At 37.7% G+C, this 19424-nt stretch overlaps 1 protein-coding gene across 3 annotated transcripts in view; it reads left to right on the forward strand.

The window, feature by feature from the left end:
- Nucleotides 1-19424, forward strand: part of HHAT (hedgehog acyltransferase) — a 601381-nt gene that overhangs the window by 106282 nt on the left and 475675 nt on the right. For 2 of the 3 annotated variants that reach the window (XM_044672463.1, XM_044672465.1), the window contains one exon: nucleotides 6997-7212. The exons of the other annotated variant lie outside the window; for it this stretch is intronic. In XM_044672463.1, the coding sequence (XP_044528398.1) occupies nucleotides 6997-7212 (216 nt within the window). The remainder of the gene's footprint in view (nucleotides 1-6996; nucleotides 7213-19424) is intronic. 3 annotated transcript variants of the gene reach the window in all.

A 19424-nucleotide genomic window follows, 5' to 3' on the forward strand; every position in this document is an offset into this window, starting at 1 on the left:
CACGAAATAAAGGATTCTTTTGATATATCTTCAACCTCTATGGTTTCAGTGAATATTTCTTGTTTTTGAAAAGTTTTTTCACATTCAGAATTTCTTTTGGTATGTCGAGGATCACAATTTTTTATTACTGTACTGTATTATGTAGCTTGTGCTTTAATATGTAGTATAAACCTGAATATTCTAAACAACAACACTGAACACTAACTAAACTTGAGTCAGAAGATTTTAGTTTAAATTCTGGCTCATCTACTGAAAAACTATAGATAGTAATAACAGTAACATAGTAGTAATAATTATTATAACTAGCATTTATCTAATACTTTAAGCTTTACAAAGTGTTTTACAAATATCCTTTTGTTTTATCTTCCAGCTCTCCTAGGAGGTAGGGACTATTGTTATCTTATTGTCTACCTAGGTAGTTAGGTGATGCACTGGGCTTGGAGTCAAGAAGACCTGCCTGTACTCTCAGATACTAGCTGTGTGACTCTGACAAGTCACTAAACTCTTTGCCTCAGTTTCCTCAACTGTAAAGTTTAGATAATAATATATCTCACAGGGTTGTTGTAAGGTTAAATGAGTTAATAGTGTATACAGCGGCGTGGAGGAAATCCTTTTTTTCACATCTCAAGAAGCTAAGGATTCTTTCTCTATATCTTCAACCTTTATATCTTTGGCTAATGTTAAAAGACTCCTCACATTCAAATTTTGTACAAATACTTTTCAGTGTCCAACACTATACAAATACTAATTCTCTTTCCATTTTATAGATGAGGAAGCTGAGGTAAATGAGGTTAAATGACTTGCCCAGAGTCACATCAGTAGTGTCTGAGGCTGAATTTGAACTCAGGTTTTCTGAGTCCAGGTCCATTGATCTAACCATTGTGCCACTAGGTATATGTATGAACTTGGACAAAGCTCTAAGCCTCAGTAAAATAAGTTCTTCCAAAAACATATGATTTATCACTTGTCTATATGGGTATATGATTTGTAGTTTTGGTTTTAAAAGATTACTCTATTACAAAAATGTAATTGTTTTTGAGTGATAATACATATAAATCCCAGTGGAATTGCTTGTCACTTCTGAGAGGGGAGAGGGAAGAAGGGAGGGAGAGAACATGAATTATGTAATCATGGAAAATATTAAAAAATAAAATTATATTAAAAATTAATTTCTTCCAAAGTATCACAAAGTGGAAAGAATACTGGACTTGGAGTCTGAGGATCTGGGTTTAAATCCACCTGTGTAACCGACTTGGGACAAGTCACTTTTAACTTCTCTTGGCCTTTTTCTCCTCACCTCTAAAATGAATGGACTAAGTGGCCTTTGAATTCCATTTTAGTTCTAAATCTATGGTCCAAAGATACTTCAATACATCACTCTCTACCCCTTTAGACTTATTTGTAAAATAAGGCAATTAAACTATAAAATATTACAGTTCCTTTTAGCTTTAAATCTTACTATCCTCTTCTTTAATTTAGACGTTTCTCTAATATAGACAGTGCATACCCTCCCTCATTCATTTTCAGTGTGATATATGACCAGATTCCTCCTTCCTAGGTGAATGAGCAGCCTGCTAAATGTACCAGGCCCATTGATACACTTTGTCATTAAGCTGTAGTGTGGTTAGCTTTAATGAGAATCTTATTGGAGATTTCCCTGGGAGGGAGATACCTTAGCTTTTGTGACTACTTAGATTAAAGGGTGATAGTTCTCTAAGGAAAAGTTTGCACCTTTCTTTGATGCAAAAGCAATGGATCAGAACAAGGATTCCATTAATGATAGAATATAATGATAAATAAGAGATGACATAGAAAAGATCAAATTATAGGAGTGGGGCAGGCAAATTTGAGCCGTGTTACATTAGACAAGGATGAAAACAGGATGGGCAAGTACACACTTGATTTTTAGGATTGGCAGCAGGCAGTAAACTGAAGTCTAAACAAGCCTCACCACCCGTTGTCAGGAGGACTACCAGGAGGCAGTGGGTAGAGCTATAGGTTGGTAATGGGTCAACTTCAGGGAGATCCTAAAGCAGGGAATCAGCCATAGAGACAAGACGAGAAACTGAGGCAGGGGAATTGGGCACAGGAAAACAAAACAGAGAGAGAGCAGTTATTGCATCAGGGATACAAGGCAAAGGCTCAGCCACAAGGGAACAAGGCAAGAAGTCATTGGCAAACTAAGCCTGTTCATGATGTCCTTGAAAGACAATCTAATGTCTTTAATTTAATGTCAGGCTATTGGTCTAGGATGCCTTATGTTCCCTATGGTAATGGATGGGATTTTTGGACCTTTACATAAATGTGAATATAATCCCCGTCTCAAAGTTTAGAGGAATATTGGGATATGGAGCCAAGATCCTGACATGCTCTCCATAAGCCTTCCAGGAGCTCCCTCTAGGGGCTATTAGATCAAGTGCATGCTGAGCTGGGATTACCACTTTCGTAACTTTTCACACTTTACCCCAAAAACCTGTTTTTATTATTGATTGCACTTCAACCTTGGAGGCTTGCCCAGTTCTAGAACACAATGTCTTCTTCCAAATGCTGGATAGACTTGAACTGACTGTGGAAGTAGAGGAACCCAGTGGGGTAGGGAGAAGAAAGGTAGAAGTGACTCCATGCTTTTTGCACAGTTTAATTTGTCTTATAGGATTTAGGGCTAGAAGGAATGTTAGTGGTAATCTAGCCTGTGACCTCTTTTTTTGCATGGTCTAGACAAGTTAGGTAGTTTGTCCAAGGTCACAAGGCACTAAGTACCATGACTGTTAATTGATCTGATATTATTTTTTCCAGTAATAGGGAAGGGAACAAACATTTATTGAGCACCTACTATATGCCAGGAACTAAGTAAGCATTTTATAAATATTATTTCATTGAGTTCTTAAAAGCAGCCTTGGGTGGTATGTAGTATTATTATCCCCTTTTTATAATTGAAGAAATGGAAGGAGACAGAAATTAAAGTGACTTGCTGAGGGTCACAGAGCTAATTAAATATTCGAGGGAGGATCTGAACTCATATCTTTCTGACTCTAAGCCCAGCACTTTATTCATTGCACTATGTAGTTTTCTCTATAATAATAGCTAGCATGTTTTTGACACTTTATGGTTTGCCATAAAAAGCAGTTTACATATGTTATCCCTTCTGGTTCTCATATCAACCCAGTAAGGTAAGTACTAAAAGAGTTAATTTGGCATCTCAGAGCTATTCTTTATCCAAGGAGGATTTCTGATGGACCCATAAGCATACTCAACAGGAAAATTGAGCCCCCCACCCCCACCCCAATTAGCCTATAGTTAAAGTTACGCTCAGTGGTACAGGAGCAAATATTCAATTAAATCTTCCTTCTTGGGAACTCCAAAGGTGTCTTTGCCATTAGAATGGGAATCCATGTTGTGGGTGTATATAATTAAAAAAATATTGTCTTTGGATATGTTAATTTCCTTTTATAAGGAGCTCCTCTTTCCAATTATAGTTGTCTCAGGCCAGCTTTTAAAATGAGTTTGCATTCTGTGAGCATACCTTAACTGACAACTTTGAATGATTATGACCCAGAAATATTTGGGGTGGCTGAGGAAACTCTCCTGAGCCCAGGAGTGTGCTGTGAATAATGGAGTTTATTGTACTGATCTTCTTGAATGAATTATCTATTAACTCTCTGATTACTTCTGACTGTCCATCTGGTTATCTGGTTAGCCCACTAAACTATTCTAGATTTCAGCCTTCAAGTTTAACTCATGGTGACTTGAATAAATGTTTCATTTCTGCTTCTAAGAACAGGACCCTTCAGACTGACTTCTTCTTTCTCTCTCTATCCACCCCCCCATCTTTTTTGTATGATAGAATATGATCTCTAGTTTGACCTTCATATTAAAAAATTATTAGGGGCAGCTGGGTAGCTCAGTGGATTGAGAGTCAAGCCTAGAGACGGGAGGTCCTAGGTTCAAATCTGGCCTCAGACACTTCCCAGCTGTGTGACCCTGGGCAAGTCACTTGACCCCCATTGCCTACCCTTACCACTCTTCTGCCTTGGAGCCAATATACAGAAGTTAAGGGTTTAAAAAATTATTATTGTTGTTAATACCACAGCCATGCCTCCTTAAATCACTATCCCCATTGGATATTAAAAAAAAAACAACTAAGCATATAGTATAGGCCACATTCTTTGCACCACCTCCCTCCCACCCTCCAATTGTACTGAGAGGAGGGAGGTATGTTTTATCATCAATTCTCTAGGATTGATTATTGCAGTTAATTCAAGTTTTTCCATCTTATATTGTTCTCTTCACTTACATTATTGTAGTTATTGTGTATATTGTTCTTTTGGTTCTGTTTATATTGTCCTGTATCACTTCCTATAAGTCTCCCTAGTTGTATTTTCAAAATAAGGAGTATGAATGATTTACTGATTTTTCTGACATAATATCACATTTTTTTCTTAGAACAGTTGGACCCAATCAAAGCTCTACCAACAGCATTTTTGTATTACTCTCTACCCACAGTTCCTTCATCAATTGGCTATTTCCATCTTTTATTATTTTTATTACTTTGGAGGGTATGAAATAATATCTCAGAGTTGTTATAATTTGCATTTTGTTAGTGATTTGAAGGAGTCTTCCTTATGATCCATAGAATCATAGACCTAGAACTGTGTGGAACTATAGATGTTTGACTCCTATCTTCTCAGTTTATAGATGAGGAATATAAAACTGATTTCATCAGAATAGAGATATCATAGTGAAGAAAGCCCCTCTACCACTGCATATTGCCAGATCAGCAGTAACATAAAATGATGATAGTTCATTAGTAACTAACAGAGCTGTTTGGGAATCTGGCAGGTACACACACACACACACACACACACACACACACACACACACACACACACAAAGTAGATGCTTATAGAAGTGTCTGATTTTGACTCAATAGAAAGAAAAAACTTCCTAATGGTTCAATATGTCTAGAAGCGGAATGGGCTGCCCTGGGAAATAGAAGAAAGCCCATCACTGGCGTTCTTGAAGCAGTCTCTAGATTATCAGATATCGAAGTTGTTCTATGTGGTATTGCTATTTAGCTTGGAACTGATGTTTCTGAAGGTTTTTTTTTTTCAAACTTGGGAGTTTGTGATTCTATAATTTTTTATATATGTTTGGAGGATGGTCATTCTCCCAAACTCTCCCCCAAACCTCCCCATTTCTGATGAGAATACAAGCATCCTTCTAGTCACCCTAAATTAATCAGCTTGGAGTTATCCTTGACTTTTCCTTCTCTCTCAACCCCTCCATATACAGCCAATTGCTGAGTCTTGTCATTCCTAATTCCACAACATATCTCCTTCCCCTTCTCTCCCATCATATAATTTATGTGTTCAGGCTCTAGCCAGTGGTTCCCAAACTTTTTTGGTCTACCGTCCCCTTTCCAGAAAAAAATATTACTTAGCCCCCTGGAAATTAATTTTTAAAAAATTTTAATAGCAATTAATAGGAAAGATAAATGCACCTGTGGCCATCACCGCTTTCCTGGATTGCTGCAGCACCCAGCAGGGGGTGGTAGGGCCCACTTTGGGGAATCACTGCTCTAGACAATTACATTAGCCTTCTAATAGATTTCTTGGGCTCCAGGTTCCTCCGCTTTCCGATGCTTAATGATATAGCTAGGAAATTAATTTTCTTCAAAGATATGATTATGTTTTCCCCTTAATAAAAAAAATCTTCAGTGGTTCATTATTGCCATTTATAATCTGGCTCCTACTTACCTTTCTGATCATATTTTATCCAACTCTCTTTCTCTCTATTCCAGTTGGTCCAACCTGTTCTACTCTTCCCCTTTTCACAATAGTGCCTCACTTTTGGAATGAACGATTTTCACTTCTACCTCTTGGAATTCCTAAACTCCCTTTGAGATATAACTCAGGAAGAACTTATTACAAAAGACTTTTTCAAATTCTTTTTGTTGTTAATGTTCTCTTGAAATTATTTTGCATTTCTTATATAAATTTATTTAATTATTTTTACACACAGTATATCCCCTTGTATAATGTAAGAGCTTTAAGGATAGGGACTTTTTCCTTGTTTGTTTTTGTACCCTATAGAAGTTATAACAGGTTATTAATACATGTTTGTGAAATTAAATTCAGCATTATGGTTTAGTTTTAGATAATGTTTTTCTATGCCAGTATCTATTTTTAGATATTACCTATATTAACATTGAGTCTAACCTTGATCTATATTTAACCAAAGGTTTCCTTCATATGATTTTTTTTGTTATACTCTAAATGGGCTTATCAAATAAAGCTTGTGATGTCAAAAACACTATGTCCTTATTTGATGAACATTTCTATCACCTCTTGTTCCCACAGCATCATTAGGATGATCAGAAAAGGTGATGGATATGAACTTAATATATTAATTAACTATGTGTAAATATATTAATTTGGGGCAGCTGGGTGGCTCAGTGGATTGAGAGCCAGGCCTAGAGACTGGAGGTCCTAGGTTCAAATCCAGCCTCAGACACTTCCCAGCTGTGTGACCCTGGGCAAGTCACTTGACCCCTATCGCCCACCCTTACCACTCCTGGGCTAAGGATGGTCCCTAGCCCGGATGAAAAAGGAGGAGGGTTGGGCGTGGGGCTAGCAACCCCACCCTGTAAAAACTACATCTGCTAAAGAAACTGCAACCTAAAGTAGGGGCAGCTGGGCTAGCTCAGTGGATTGAGAGCCAGGCCTAGAGACGAAAGGTCCTAGGTTCAAGTCCGGGCTCAGACACTTCCCAGCTGGGTGACCCTGAGCAACCCATTGCCTACTGGTTGTGGCCCTATGCTCCTAGAATGGAGTCCCAGGAAAATATATATATATATATATATATATTAATTGATAATATAACTATAATGATGCTATTTTGTAATTGTCTAAATGTTATTTCATTATTGGTGTTGCTATTAGTGTCTTTTATTGCCACTAAAAGTCCCCTCTCCCCTTCCCTGCTTGGATCTTACAGAGAGGATGGTATAAAACAGAGAATGAGTATTACTTATTGCAGTTCACCCTGACGGTTCGATGCCTCTACTATACCAGCTTCAGCCTTGAGTTCTGCTGGCAAGGACGTCTCCCTGAGGGTTCCTCCTACTCCTTCTTCTGGTTATTGGCCTATGTCTTTTACTATCCAGTCTTGCACAATGGTCCCATCATCAGCTTTACTGAGTTCGTCAAGCAGGTAATGACATTTGGGTATTGCTGCTGTTAGAATGAAATAACCAGTTGATTGAATGCATATATTGGCAGGTACTTTTTATGTGATGTTCATTTCTTTTCCTATTGGAATATTCCACTTAAAGAAAATCTATTTTTTACAATAAAATTGATTTATAAAACTTTGATTGGAGGGCTAATGTACATCTTGGAATGAAATTATCTTTTTTTTGGTTAAATAATTTTCTTTGAATTGACACTGAGTAATAATATGCTATGTGTACCAGAGAGAATGCTTTCTCTAACTCTTCTTTTGTTTAGTCAGGTGTGAATTCAGAATTCTAAGATCTTAGAGTTGGAAAAGGAAGTCTGATCTTGGCCAAGTCACTTAGTCTTTTTTTGGTCTCAACTTCTTCATTGATGGAATGAGATGGTTTTACTAGATGACCTCTGCAGTAATTTCTTGGTCTAAATTTATAATTCTATAACATTTGTTGTCATTTATTTAGTCTTTTTAGCCATGTCTTCTTCTTCATGATCCTTTTAAAATTTTTATTTAATATTATTTATTTATATATATGTGTACACACACACACACACACACACATATATATATATACATATATATATATACACACACATATGTATTTACCAATGATATGTTATAACAAATTTCCACACAAGTTTTCCTAAGTTATATGATTGAACCTATCTCTCTTCCTTCTGTACTTCCCTTTCTCCTCCTAGTGCCGGCAGTGATTTGATCTGTTATACATGTATTATCATGCAAACTATATTTCCATATTGTTCATTTCTGTAAGTGAGTAATCCTATAAAACCAAAACTCCAAAACATAAGCAATTTGGGTTTTCTTGGCAAAAGTCCTGTGGTGGCTTGCCATTTTTTTCTACAGATCATTTTATAGATGAGAAAACTGAGGCAATCAGGGTTAAGTGACTTGCCCAGGGTCACATAGCTAATAAGTGTATGAGGCCAGATTTGAATTCAGGAATATGAGTCTTCCTGACTTCACACCCAACACTCTACCCATTGTGCCACCTAGCTGTGCCTGTGAACTTATACATGAATTGAAATCATCCCCTCCACAATAGCCTTAGAAAGTGACTTTCTAACCTCTGCATAAAAATCTTTCTGGATGATATCCTGAGGCAGTCCATTCCTTAGTCCACCATTGTTCATATCTAATTGTTAGAAAGTATTTTCTTACATCAATCCAAAACCTATTGCTCCTAATTTTGTCCTATGGGGATAAGCAGACCAAGTGTAATCTTTTTTTTTTCCATATATAGCCAAAATGAATCCAGAATTTTATTTTGAAAGATAGAAATAGACTAGAATATAGAATAGAAATAAAAATAGGACAGAATAGAGACTTATTGACAATGCTTACTAGGAATAAACTTTTGGGTTTCATCTTGCTTTGATGAATCAAAAACGTTAAGTGTCAAGGCCAGGAGGTAGCAACTTTTCCCTCAGCTGTATACAGTTTTTAAAAATGCCTTTCTTTAGTTCTTTTGGCCAAAATGAATGAATATGTACCTTAATCTTAATCCGTACATTAACACTCTGTTTATTATCTACTACAAATAATGGTTTACTAATCTTAGTGCTCTCATGTTCTTCCATTTCTCTTCTCATCTGCTCCCTTTGGTGCTTGTCATTGGGCTTCTTTCCCTTGGCCTTACCCCAATTCTGCAATTCTTACTCTTCAGAATTTGCTGTTGTTATGTTTCCCTATTGTTCCAAATTCATTAATTTCTCTAATTTATTGTGCCAATGATGAGTGAGGAACTCCTCGGCCAGTTTCCTACTTCCTGGGTCACATATGTATGTTATAACAAATGTGTCATAGACACAAAAATAATTATAATTTTGTCTTTCTACTCTGAGGAGCTGGTCTCAAACCCAGGAAGATCTGAGTTTAAGTGTTGCTTCTGATACATGCAGATGCCTCTGTTTGACTAGCGAGCCAAACTACTTTGGATAGGAGTTGGACAGGGGGTGTTTAGGCATATGCACAGTTAGGGGGATGATTTGAATGATGAACTAGGAAAGAAAACTGAAGGGTGGTAAGACAGATAGGAGGAGAACCAAGAAAGAATAGTGCCACAAAGACAGAGAGAAGAGAGGATATCCAGAAGGAGAGGGTAATCAGCAGTGTCTAATATAGCAGAGAGGTCAAGAAGACTGAGGACTGAGAAAAGAATGTCAAATTTCTCAGTTAAGATATTAGAGAGAGCAGTTGAGTAATGAGACTAGAATCTAGAATGTAAAAGCCTGAGGAATATGGAGGGGGGAGGGATGAATTAGAAGTAATATATACTGGAAGGTTTTTTTTCCTAGGAATTTGAATGAGAAAAAACTAGATAAAGATGGTATCTTGAGAAGATGGTAGGGTCTAGTGAAAGTTTTTTAGGGATGGAGGAAGCTAGGGCATGCTTGAAGGCAGTAGAAAAGAACCAGCACATGGAGGGAAGCTAAAGATTAAAGAGGGATTTATATTCTAGGAATATTATCAAAAACATTTCCCCTTAAAAATTTACAGACCCCTTCTAGGCTCTTAAATTGTAAACAGTTTGCTTTCTCATCATTTAAGCAAACTCATTACAGAACAATGCACATCTTTTTTTTTCAGTTATCACTATATTCTCTTCTCCATCCCCTGGAAGATGGGGGTTAAACATAACAAAAACTCAGCTTCCCTTCCATCTCCCTGAAACACCTAACATTTCATATTCCCTAATGCAAATATAGCTTGGCATGAACAAGAGTGAAGTGATATTTTTGTTGGATTGTAAATTCATTGAGCAAAACTTTTTCAAATTCATTTTGCCTTACAATAGCCCCATGCAGGTAAGTAGGATAGGCACGTTGAGGAACTAAAGTACAGGAAAGTGAAATAAGACTTTGCAATGATCCCACTAATAGCCACTAATTGAACTAAAATTAGGATACAGATATTTGAATTATAGTTCCAGTTATTTTTTTCTTGAATCTCTGTGCCTTCCATTGTAAGGGTCAAAGAGGCTTTTCCAAGACAATAAGGGTAGAAAGAGAAGGTACTGGCAAGAACATATCTGTCATTGAACTTATAACCTTGTGCCATGACAGTGAAACCCTTTGATGTATGTTATATTTTATGACCTAGCAGTTTATAATATAACTCACTGCCTGAGATGCTCTCCTGGGGCACCACAACACAAGAAAAGACATCCAGACTGATTGAGAAATATATCCAATTTGGATGAGGCTTTCACTTTTCTGACCATCATTTCTACCTCTGTAAAATTAGAAGCTTTGCATAGATCAAGATTTCTTAACTATGGTCCATGAACGTGTGTGTGTGATATTATTTGATAAACATTATTTTGAGAAGGGGCCCATAAATTTCACTAGATTGCCAAGGGGATCCGTGATACAACAATGATGAAGAACCACAGCCTAGATGAATCATGCTGTGATCCTATGAATCATCATCAGTAGGATGCATGTTTTGAATTTTCTCTCCAGCAGAGGGGTGAGATTTTTCCTCAGTACTCAATGTCAGAGGGGCTCATGGGAATCATAGAATCTTAGATCTGAGAAGGATCTTATAGATAATTACAAATAATCTTACAGATAATATGTTAACACAATTAGGGAGGCAAGACATTTAAGCTATGGATATTGGAAGATAGCTGTTATTTTTCATAAACAAAATGAGAACATTAGCCTTTTTCCTTGATATGAAGATGCAAATAAATAGCATATAAAAGTGGGAGGAGTTCAGATCTTTATGCTGGAGTTCTATAAACTGTGTCCCTTTTTTCCTGTGACTGTAGAGTTGTATGTATTGACAGGAAAAAGAGAAAAAGTCAGATGAAATTGTGACACTGTGGTAGGACAGTACAGTTTAAGGAGTCTGGCTTTCTGGGTTACTTTCTATTCTATTTCTTTTTTATTGCTTTCCCTTTGTAGATTATTACTTATTTATCCTGTAGATAGCTTGTTCTTAAGTAATTATTTACATGTGCTTCCTTCTTTGAACTGTGAGCTCCTTGAAGGTAGAGATTATTGTTTATCTTTGTATACTCAATTTGTACATAGTATTTAGCATAACATAGGTGCTTAATAAATATTTTTTACTAACTAACTAACTTCATTTGCATATATGTTCATTTTTGCCAACTAGGTGGCATCATCAATTAAGTGCCAGACTTGGAGTCAAGAAAACCCGAATTAAAATGCTTCCCCAGATACCTACTAGAGGAGTGACCCATGGCAAGTTACTTAATACTCTTTCAGCCTCAGTTTCCTCATTTTCAAAACGAGAAGAATAGGTATCTCACAGGGATATTGTGAATACCCAAGGAGGTAATATTTAAGGTGCTCTGAAACCCTTAAAACAGGATATAAATTTAATTAATTTATTTATTCATTCATCTGTTATAAATGCAAATTGATCTGAAGGCTTATTATCAGATTTAAAAACATTTATTAGTAAAGAGAGGAATAGATAGCGGAGAGAGTGTTATATTCATAACCTGGGAAGTGATGGATGCCACCTTGAATGACAGAGAAGTCAGTTGGAAGACACAGAATGTTCCCAGGTGCCATGAGCCAGGGGCAAATGTCGGTTGGCCTCACAGAGTATAAATACCCTGGACAGCCACTTGGAGGAGGTCTTTCTGGGATCTGGAGGTCTCTGGACAAGAGTCTCTGGACTGGGAAAGCTCTGAGTGGGTGATGAAGGGAGGCAGGGAGGTCTATGAAGAAGAGGGTAGGAATAAATCTAAATATTTCCTGAAAGACTGTGAGAGCTAGTGCATCACCCAACACTGGTAGTGAGAAAGCTGAGAGAATAAGATCACCAACACAGCTGCATCAATAGCATTCCCTATTCTCTGGCTTGGCTGTGGCCAGGCTGGGCCAGAGATAGTGGAGAGAATAAAGCTCCAGCTTCTACTAGGTCAATAGCCTCCATTCCTGATTGTCAACTAGGTATAGGTAATAGATTGATAGGGTCTCCAAGCCCCAAACCTTGTCCTGTTTATCCTTTCCCTGATTTTAGATAAAGAGAGTTTAACAAATAGCTTCCTGAGTGGTCCTTATATCTCAACCCTTGGGGAGGGAGTCAACACAGTCAGATATTAAAAGTAATCCAAGGCAAATCAAAAGCCCTATATTAATCTATCCAACCCCAGGTTGGACCTGAAAGGGTTACCCATCCATCTAACCTCTCGGGGTTCCTCCCTGGGCAACTGTTAGAGAAAAGGGGAAATTATAACAACTATCAAGGGTGATCGGAGTAGTAGTGTTCTTCCATCATCTGCAACTAGGGAGAAAACAGATAGATACATTCACATCACTGTATATCTATATCTCCTTAGGACCTTTTTTGTTTATAACAAGAGGTCTTGGGCTTTCTAACATAAGGTAAGAACAGGTCCCAGATTCCAGCCCTACAGAGATAAGCCAGCATCTGGATGGCTCAGAGAGAGAATGAGAGAGAGCAAAACCCCAGAGACAAGAGATGGGTAAGGGAGTCCAGAGATCTCCCTCTGCTTCCTACACTTGTTTTAAACTGAACATGCGCCTCTCTCTGTTGAGACATTGCCTTGTCTCTGGCACATTGTTCAGTATGCCCACCCTGATGGGGAACCCAGGAGTCCAGCTTTCAGAAACACCATTTGACTTTGTGACTTCTATGTCCTGCCACTAGGGTTCATGGGAACCAAGCCCCCTAAATAATTACTTCACACACATCCATCCATCTATTCATTCATTTGTTCACTTATTTATCTTTCTACTTATTTATTTATTACTATGATTATTACTTTGTTTGGCTTCCCCTGTGTTGTGTGTGCCTTTGGGGAAAGTCTTGTTCATAGGGTTGGGCTATGACCTGCAAGACTAGGTAGGGTTACAGGATTGGGTTTGTGGTTATAGAGCAAGGTGAAGCTAACTTGTCAATATGGGGTTTGAACTCATAGAACTAAGTTGGATGATCAATTTAAATTCCATGAACTCAAGTATTCAAAAAAAGAAGTTGGCTGAGAGATCTTGGAATAGTATAGGTTAGCCATTCTGGCATAGTTCTCCCAGACATTTATCACATTGAGAGCCATAGACTCATGGAATGGCAGGGTCAGAGGAATTTTAGAGATCAGCTAGTCCAGTGTTGTCAAGGTCAAAATGCTAAGGATGCCTTTTAACTTAGAAAGCTCTATATTAAACATTATCTATGTTCTATTGCATTTATTTTAAGTATTTCCAAATTATATTTTAATCTGTTTTGGGCAGTTCTGTTATGGGCGGTATGGTATTTGGGCCTGATAAATAGATGGCCCAAGATCCTCAGATGGTATAGGATCTAACTGAGTAAGGATGGGATGCCTAGGTGAACACCAAAGATTGATAATGAACACTAGGCCCACCAGTATTTACTACTTAGCTGAGCATCAGTCCCACCTACAGTGCCCAAGCCTAAGTAACTGAGAACCTGTGAACTGACTCAAACAGCTTCACTGGCAACTTGGCTTGGGGTTGGGTTGATGGATAGATGTTTGTAGTGAGGATAATTATTAATGATGTTGGATAACGCAGTGACTGCAGCTTAACTTAAGTATTCCCCTTCCCCTTGGATGCAAACCTATCAAACTGATCTTATTCACCTGAATAAGTTCAAGGATTTAATTATAACTCAAGGGGTAGGATCAAGGATGAGGAAGATGGTGTTGGGGATGGCTATACTAGACTACAGGTACTAAAATTGAAATCAGATGTTAATCAAATTGGCAGCTGGCTGTTGAGGTCCCTTCTCCCTCTCTGGCTCTGGTCAGGCCTGGCTGTGGCCTTGACCAGGTGGAGCGAGGTTTGATGAAGTTCTTTTTGGAAATGTTAGATGTTTGATGTATATCTCTCAGCTATATTCAACAATTGATGAATTGATAATCAGGGCAATAGGATACAGGTACTAGTGCAGGTCTATAGGCCTAACCACCTACCACCCGGGTCCCTGTTCTCAAGAATGAGAGCCTGAAAGGATCACCTCCTGGGTTTTTATAGTGGTGGCAGCAACTGTCATGAGTCCCTTGGCTCATGGAATCTGGATAAATTCCAAATTCCATAACTGTCAGTTGTCACTCATGTCGATCTCTATCTTCTTCTCAGAGTTTTACTCTTTTACTATTACAGTTCTTGGGAGTTATAGCTGGTGGGCTGGGAGTTTGACATTTCTGATCCTAGTTAAACCTTGACCTGAGCAGAAATCTCTCTTGCCTCATGCCCTGTGTATGTATGTGAAGGAGAAGAGCTTTTAATCTTTGAGAACTGTCCTTATTAATCAGTAGGACATCCTGGAGAGAGTAAAGGGCCTAGATATTCCTTTTTATGCAATTTATATGAAATGAGATTTTTATTATAATGTGCTTTAAAATGCACTTTGCATTTGAGTTAGTGTGTAGTTTTTAGTCTAGCCCTAACCAGAAATTCACATTGATGACATTTTCAAATAGTTGTAAGATTGACTCTCTTCTTCACTCCTTCCTGCTACCCCCAATGGAATATCTCAAATGGAACATTGTGTATGCAGGCAGGAGAGCAGCAGGGCTCATTAGTTGAACTGTTCATTGCCTGTTTATTCCTCCTGCAGGCTTGACAAGGGATAATGCTGAATTTTAAAAATAAAAGGAAGTTGACTAGATTGAAGGTATAAGTACACCTCAGTAATAACAGTGGTATAAAGGCAGAATGGCTCTCCTTTTAAAGGCAAGAGAATGAAACATTAAATTGTTTACCTTTTCAGGTTGTGATTTATGTAATTAAAGAAAATCCATTTTTGCCTTTTTGAATAAGAAAGCATTAAAAGTAAAAGGAGTGTTTCAGTGAGAGGTCCAAGTCATATGCCTTATTAAATGTGGTAGGAAAATTCTGCTTGAGATGAGGAGTGGAGAAATCATTACTGGGAAGCTAATCAGCTACAGAGCATGCTCCAAGATCCCATCTTAATTGCATTTGCTGTACTCTTTTGCCAGTGGGATCCAGCCAGTGGTGGGGGTGTGTGGGAAGTAGTCCTCAGGAATGGGCTTAGTTCATGATTGACTGTATTAGAAAGGCATCAAATGTGCTTCCAGAAGACTGAATGGGTCATTTTATACTGCATCGCCCTTACAACTCATGTCAGATCCAGACACCATCTTCTCTTTGGATGAATGCCATCATGCCAACCTCATTCCTGGGTGGTGATGTATAAGTGTCCCCTTAGTTGCCCCAAACCTTGAGCTGACTGCTTATTTAGAAATCTAAGAAATAAATGCACGTGGTATAGGAGAGAATTCATTCCATCATGCTCTTCTGGCTCTTGTACTTAAAAAACACAAAAACCCTTACCTTCTGTCTTAGTATCAATTCCAAGGCAGAAAAGTGGCAAGGGCTAAGCAATTGGGATTCTTACTCCTTTGTACTTTTAAGTAGAGTAGTCTTGCTTCCCTCAATAGTCATAATATCATGAGATTTAGATCTGGAGAGGACTTTAGAAATCATCTGGTCCAGGTCCTTCATTTTTAGACAGGGAAATTGAAACTTTGAGAGGTCAAGTGACTTGGTCAGAACTATGTACGTGATAAATAGCAGATCTCATATTTGAATCCATATCCTCTGAGTTTGGGTCTAGGTTTTGAAGGCTAAGTTATACCATTCAATTGTTCTCAGCTGATTTTATTGCAGGCAAGTAAGGGACTTGACCATGTGACTTCTGGAGATTCTTCTCCCTCATTTTACTCATGCCAGTTTTCTGGAGATCAATCTCTATTGGTGAAGTATTTATAGCTTTTTAGCCTAATGGCTAGTTTGTCCTTGATCATTCATTCATGATAGATTTTACTTAAAGTTGCGCAATCAAAATTAATCTGACTTGGTGAGCCAAGAAAACATGTCGGGCTTGCTTCTTGAATAAATCAAGTTCTATATGTAGCTCAAAAGAACTATGTGAAAAGAATAACAGTGATAACAAATGTTGTGTGTAATGACTTTTGGAAGGAACCATGGAACAAAACTGATGAAGAGGGAGGGAGAATGAGCTTAGCAAGGAGACGGGAAGACAACGATTTCAAATCACTGCCTCCTAGAGTTAGTAGATATGATTATTGAGCTTCTTTCCATCATTTTTGAAACATTTTGTAAAATAAGAGAGGTATCATAGGATGATGTTGTTCCAATTTTCATAAAAGGAAGGAGGATGTAGTATGGAAACAATAGATCGGTGAGTTTGAATTGTATTTTGGGCAAAATTCTAGAACATAATATTAAGGTTCTGATTTGTGAACTCTAAAATCCAGCATGGCTTCATTGAGGACAGGTCATGGCAGGCTAACCATACTTTTTTTTCCCACAGAGTATCTAGACTGACAGAGATGCAGCATTGCTTAATGGGTAGGGAATTAACCTTAGTCAGATTAGGATAACTTTGGTTCAAGTCCTACCTCTGTCACATACCAGTTGTGTGACCTTGGATGAGTCACTTATCCTATTAGTGCCCCAGACAACTCTCTGATTATAAGTTACGGGACAGCTGTTGGTAGAAGTTGTTTAAGACATTTCTAATTCTTTGTGACCCCATTTGAGATTTTCTTGGCAAAGATAATGGAATGATTTGCTATTTCCTTTTCCAGCTTATTTTATAGATGAGGAAACTGAGGGAAATAGGATGAAATAACTTGCCTAGGGTCACACAGCTAATATTTAAAACCAGATTGAACTCAGTTAGATGAGTTTTCCTGTCTCCAGGTCCTATCTAGCTGCTGTACTTTTGTATAAAACAGAGATTTTGGCTAGATAATAATACTGTTAAGTGGATTTGGAATTGGCTGAAGTTTATAATCCAAAGAATTAAATGATTAAATATATCAGTGCTAACTTTGAAGGAGGTAGATTATAGTAGCTTAGCTCTGAGATCTGTGCTTTGCTCTGTTCAACATGTTATTACCTACATTGCATATTTTACTCTCAATCTGAAAGTAACAGTAAGCCAGGGAGAACAGTAAATAAAACTGTGAGAGAGTTTTAAAGATCTAAGAAGACCCTGGCAGGTTAGAATGAGAAGACACATTGAATATGATGAAATTTAATATGAACAAATGTTAATTTATTTTAGGTCCAAAAAGTCAGCTTCACAAGTGCAGAATGGTAGTCGGGCAACAATAATTGCTATATATATATAATATTGGGGGTTTTAGTGGAATGTAAGCTCAATTTGAGTCAATAGTATGAGATAACAATAAAAAATAAAAGCTAATGCTATCCCTTGGTGGCACTGACACATACCAAACATAGGATCTAATATGAGAGAGCTAATGGACCTGCTGTTTTGTTCAGTTCAGGCAGCCACAGTTTATAAACGACATTGACAGCCTAGCCTAGAGCATATCTTGAAGAGGTTAAGCAGGATGATGGAAAGAAACAAAAGAAACAAAGGAAGAAACAAAAAACAGCCTATGCCCAAATGAGAAAACATGACATATGAGGATTGGTTGAAAAAAACAAAGGATATTTAGTCAGAAAAAGAGAACACATTGGGTGGGAATCAAACAATTTTCAACCATTTGAAGAGCTGAGGGTTGAAGGAAGGAGCAAGTTGCTTTAGTTTGTCTTTTCAGAGCAGAACTAGGAGCATTGGGTTGGAAATTTTAGGGAGATAAATTTTGGCTTAATGTAAGAGTTTCCTACAATGAGGACTGTCTAGAAGTTAAGCAGGTTCCCATCCACTGGAGATCTTCAAGCAAAGGCTGGATGACCACTAGTTGTACATATTATGGAAAGGACTTCTTGGTCAGGAGTGGGTTGAAGCACAGATAGTCCTTAAGATCACTTTTGACCTGTAGATTCTGCAATATGTCGTCTCTATTTTTCAGACAACTGCAGAGCTTGCTATATAGTTACTCATTAAAATTTCCACCTAAGGTGAATCAAGGTAAACTAAGTGGGAGAAAAAAGTGAATTTATTTTCTTTTAAACTGTTTTCTTTTAATAGTTTTATAAATTCACATTTTTTCCAACTCCTCTTTTTAAAAGAAAAGGTAAAGGCAGAGAGCTTTCTTTGGAACAATTAATGAAGCTGACGATAAAAAGTAGAAAGCTATTTGTTAAGGTTATTGTAATACTACTTATCTAGCTAGGATGACTTAGCCAGGCATCTCTCTGTAGGAGGACAATTCAAAAAAATGATTGAATGTGCACATTTTTAAATGGCAGAAAAATAAATGTACCAGCTTCTAGATCTCACCTTTCCCTCTGGGCAGTGTCACTCACTCCTTTTGCAGTGAGGATCCAACCTTCTGAAAGCCTTAAGGAGGAAGAACTGCCTTTACATGTCTGTCCCCTAGGAATTTTTACTTTTTTTTCTTGTTTTAAGCCCTAATTAACAATGTTAGATCTTATCCTCTATTCTTGAGCTATTTAATATCTTCAGAGAATTAACTTCATCATTTATGCATTAGCTCCACCTCTGCCTTTCAAGATAGCCATTAGCTTTATAAAATTTTGTTATCTTTGTAAAATCCAGAAAGCAGAAGGTGTGTGTGTGTGTGTGTGTGTGTGTGTGTGTGTGTGTGTGTGTGTGCGTGTGTGTATGTGATATAGTCTGGATTAAGATTATATTTCTTCTTGATAGAAATCTAAGAGATTTTACATCAAAACTCAGGATGGATTTCAGACTGTGTTTTCATCTCTTGTGTATCCCCGTCACCTAGGAAGCTATCATCTTATTATCTGTGGAATTCTGGACAGAACCATTTTGGTAATGATTTTTTTTCTGCCTACACTGATACAATTATACATATAGATTCAGTAGAATGTAGGAGAATACCAATGTGAATCACTCCTCCAAATAGTTTTTGTTTGGTTTGGAATGCCATTGCATTTCTCTACTAGATTTTTTTCTTTGATACTTTATTGTGGCATGGCAGTACCTCTGGAGGGCTCTGCTAATATTAGAGCATAAACTTCAGCATGTCGTGCCAAGTGGGAATGACTTCATTGACTCTGAAGGGGGTGGTTGCCCCAGAACTAGAAGGGATCTCAGAACTCATCTGTTCCAGTTCCTTAGGGAGCCTGAATGATTTGTGGAAGGGTCCACAGGAAATATGTTTCCTAGGTGAGATCTGACCCCAGATCCTCTGACATCAGATCTGATGCTCTTTCCATTACTCTATATTGCTTTCTCTAAAAGGAAAAATGCTA

This window comes from Gracilinanus agilis, chromosome 4 (assembly GCF_016433145.1).
Source record: "Gracilinanus agilis isolate LMUSP501 chromosome 4, AgileGrace, whole genome shotgun sequence".
In the NCBI taxonomy this organism is placed as follows: Eukaryota; Metazoa; Chordata; class Mammalia; order Didelphimorphia; family Didelphidae; genus Gracilinanus; species Gracilinanus agilis.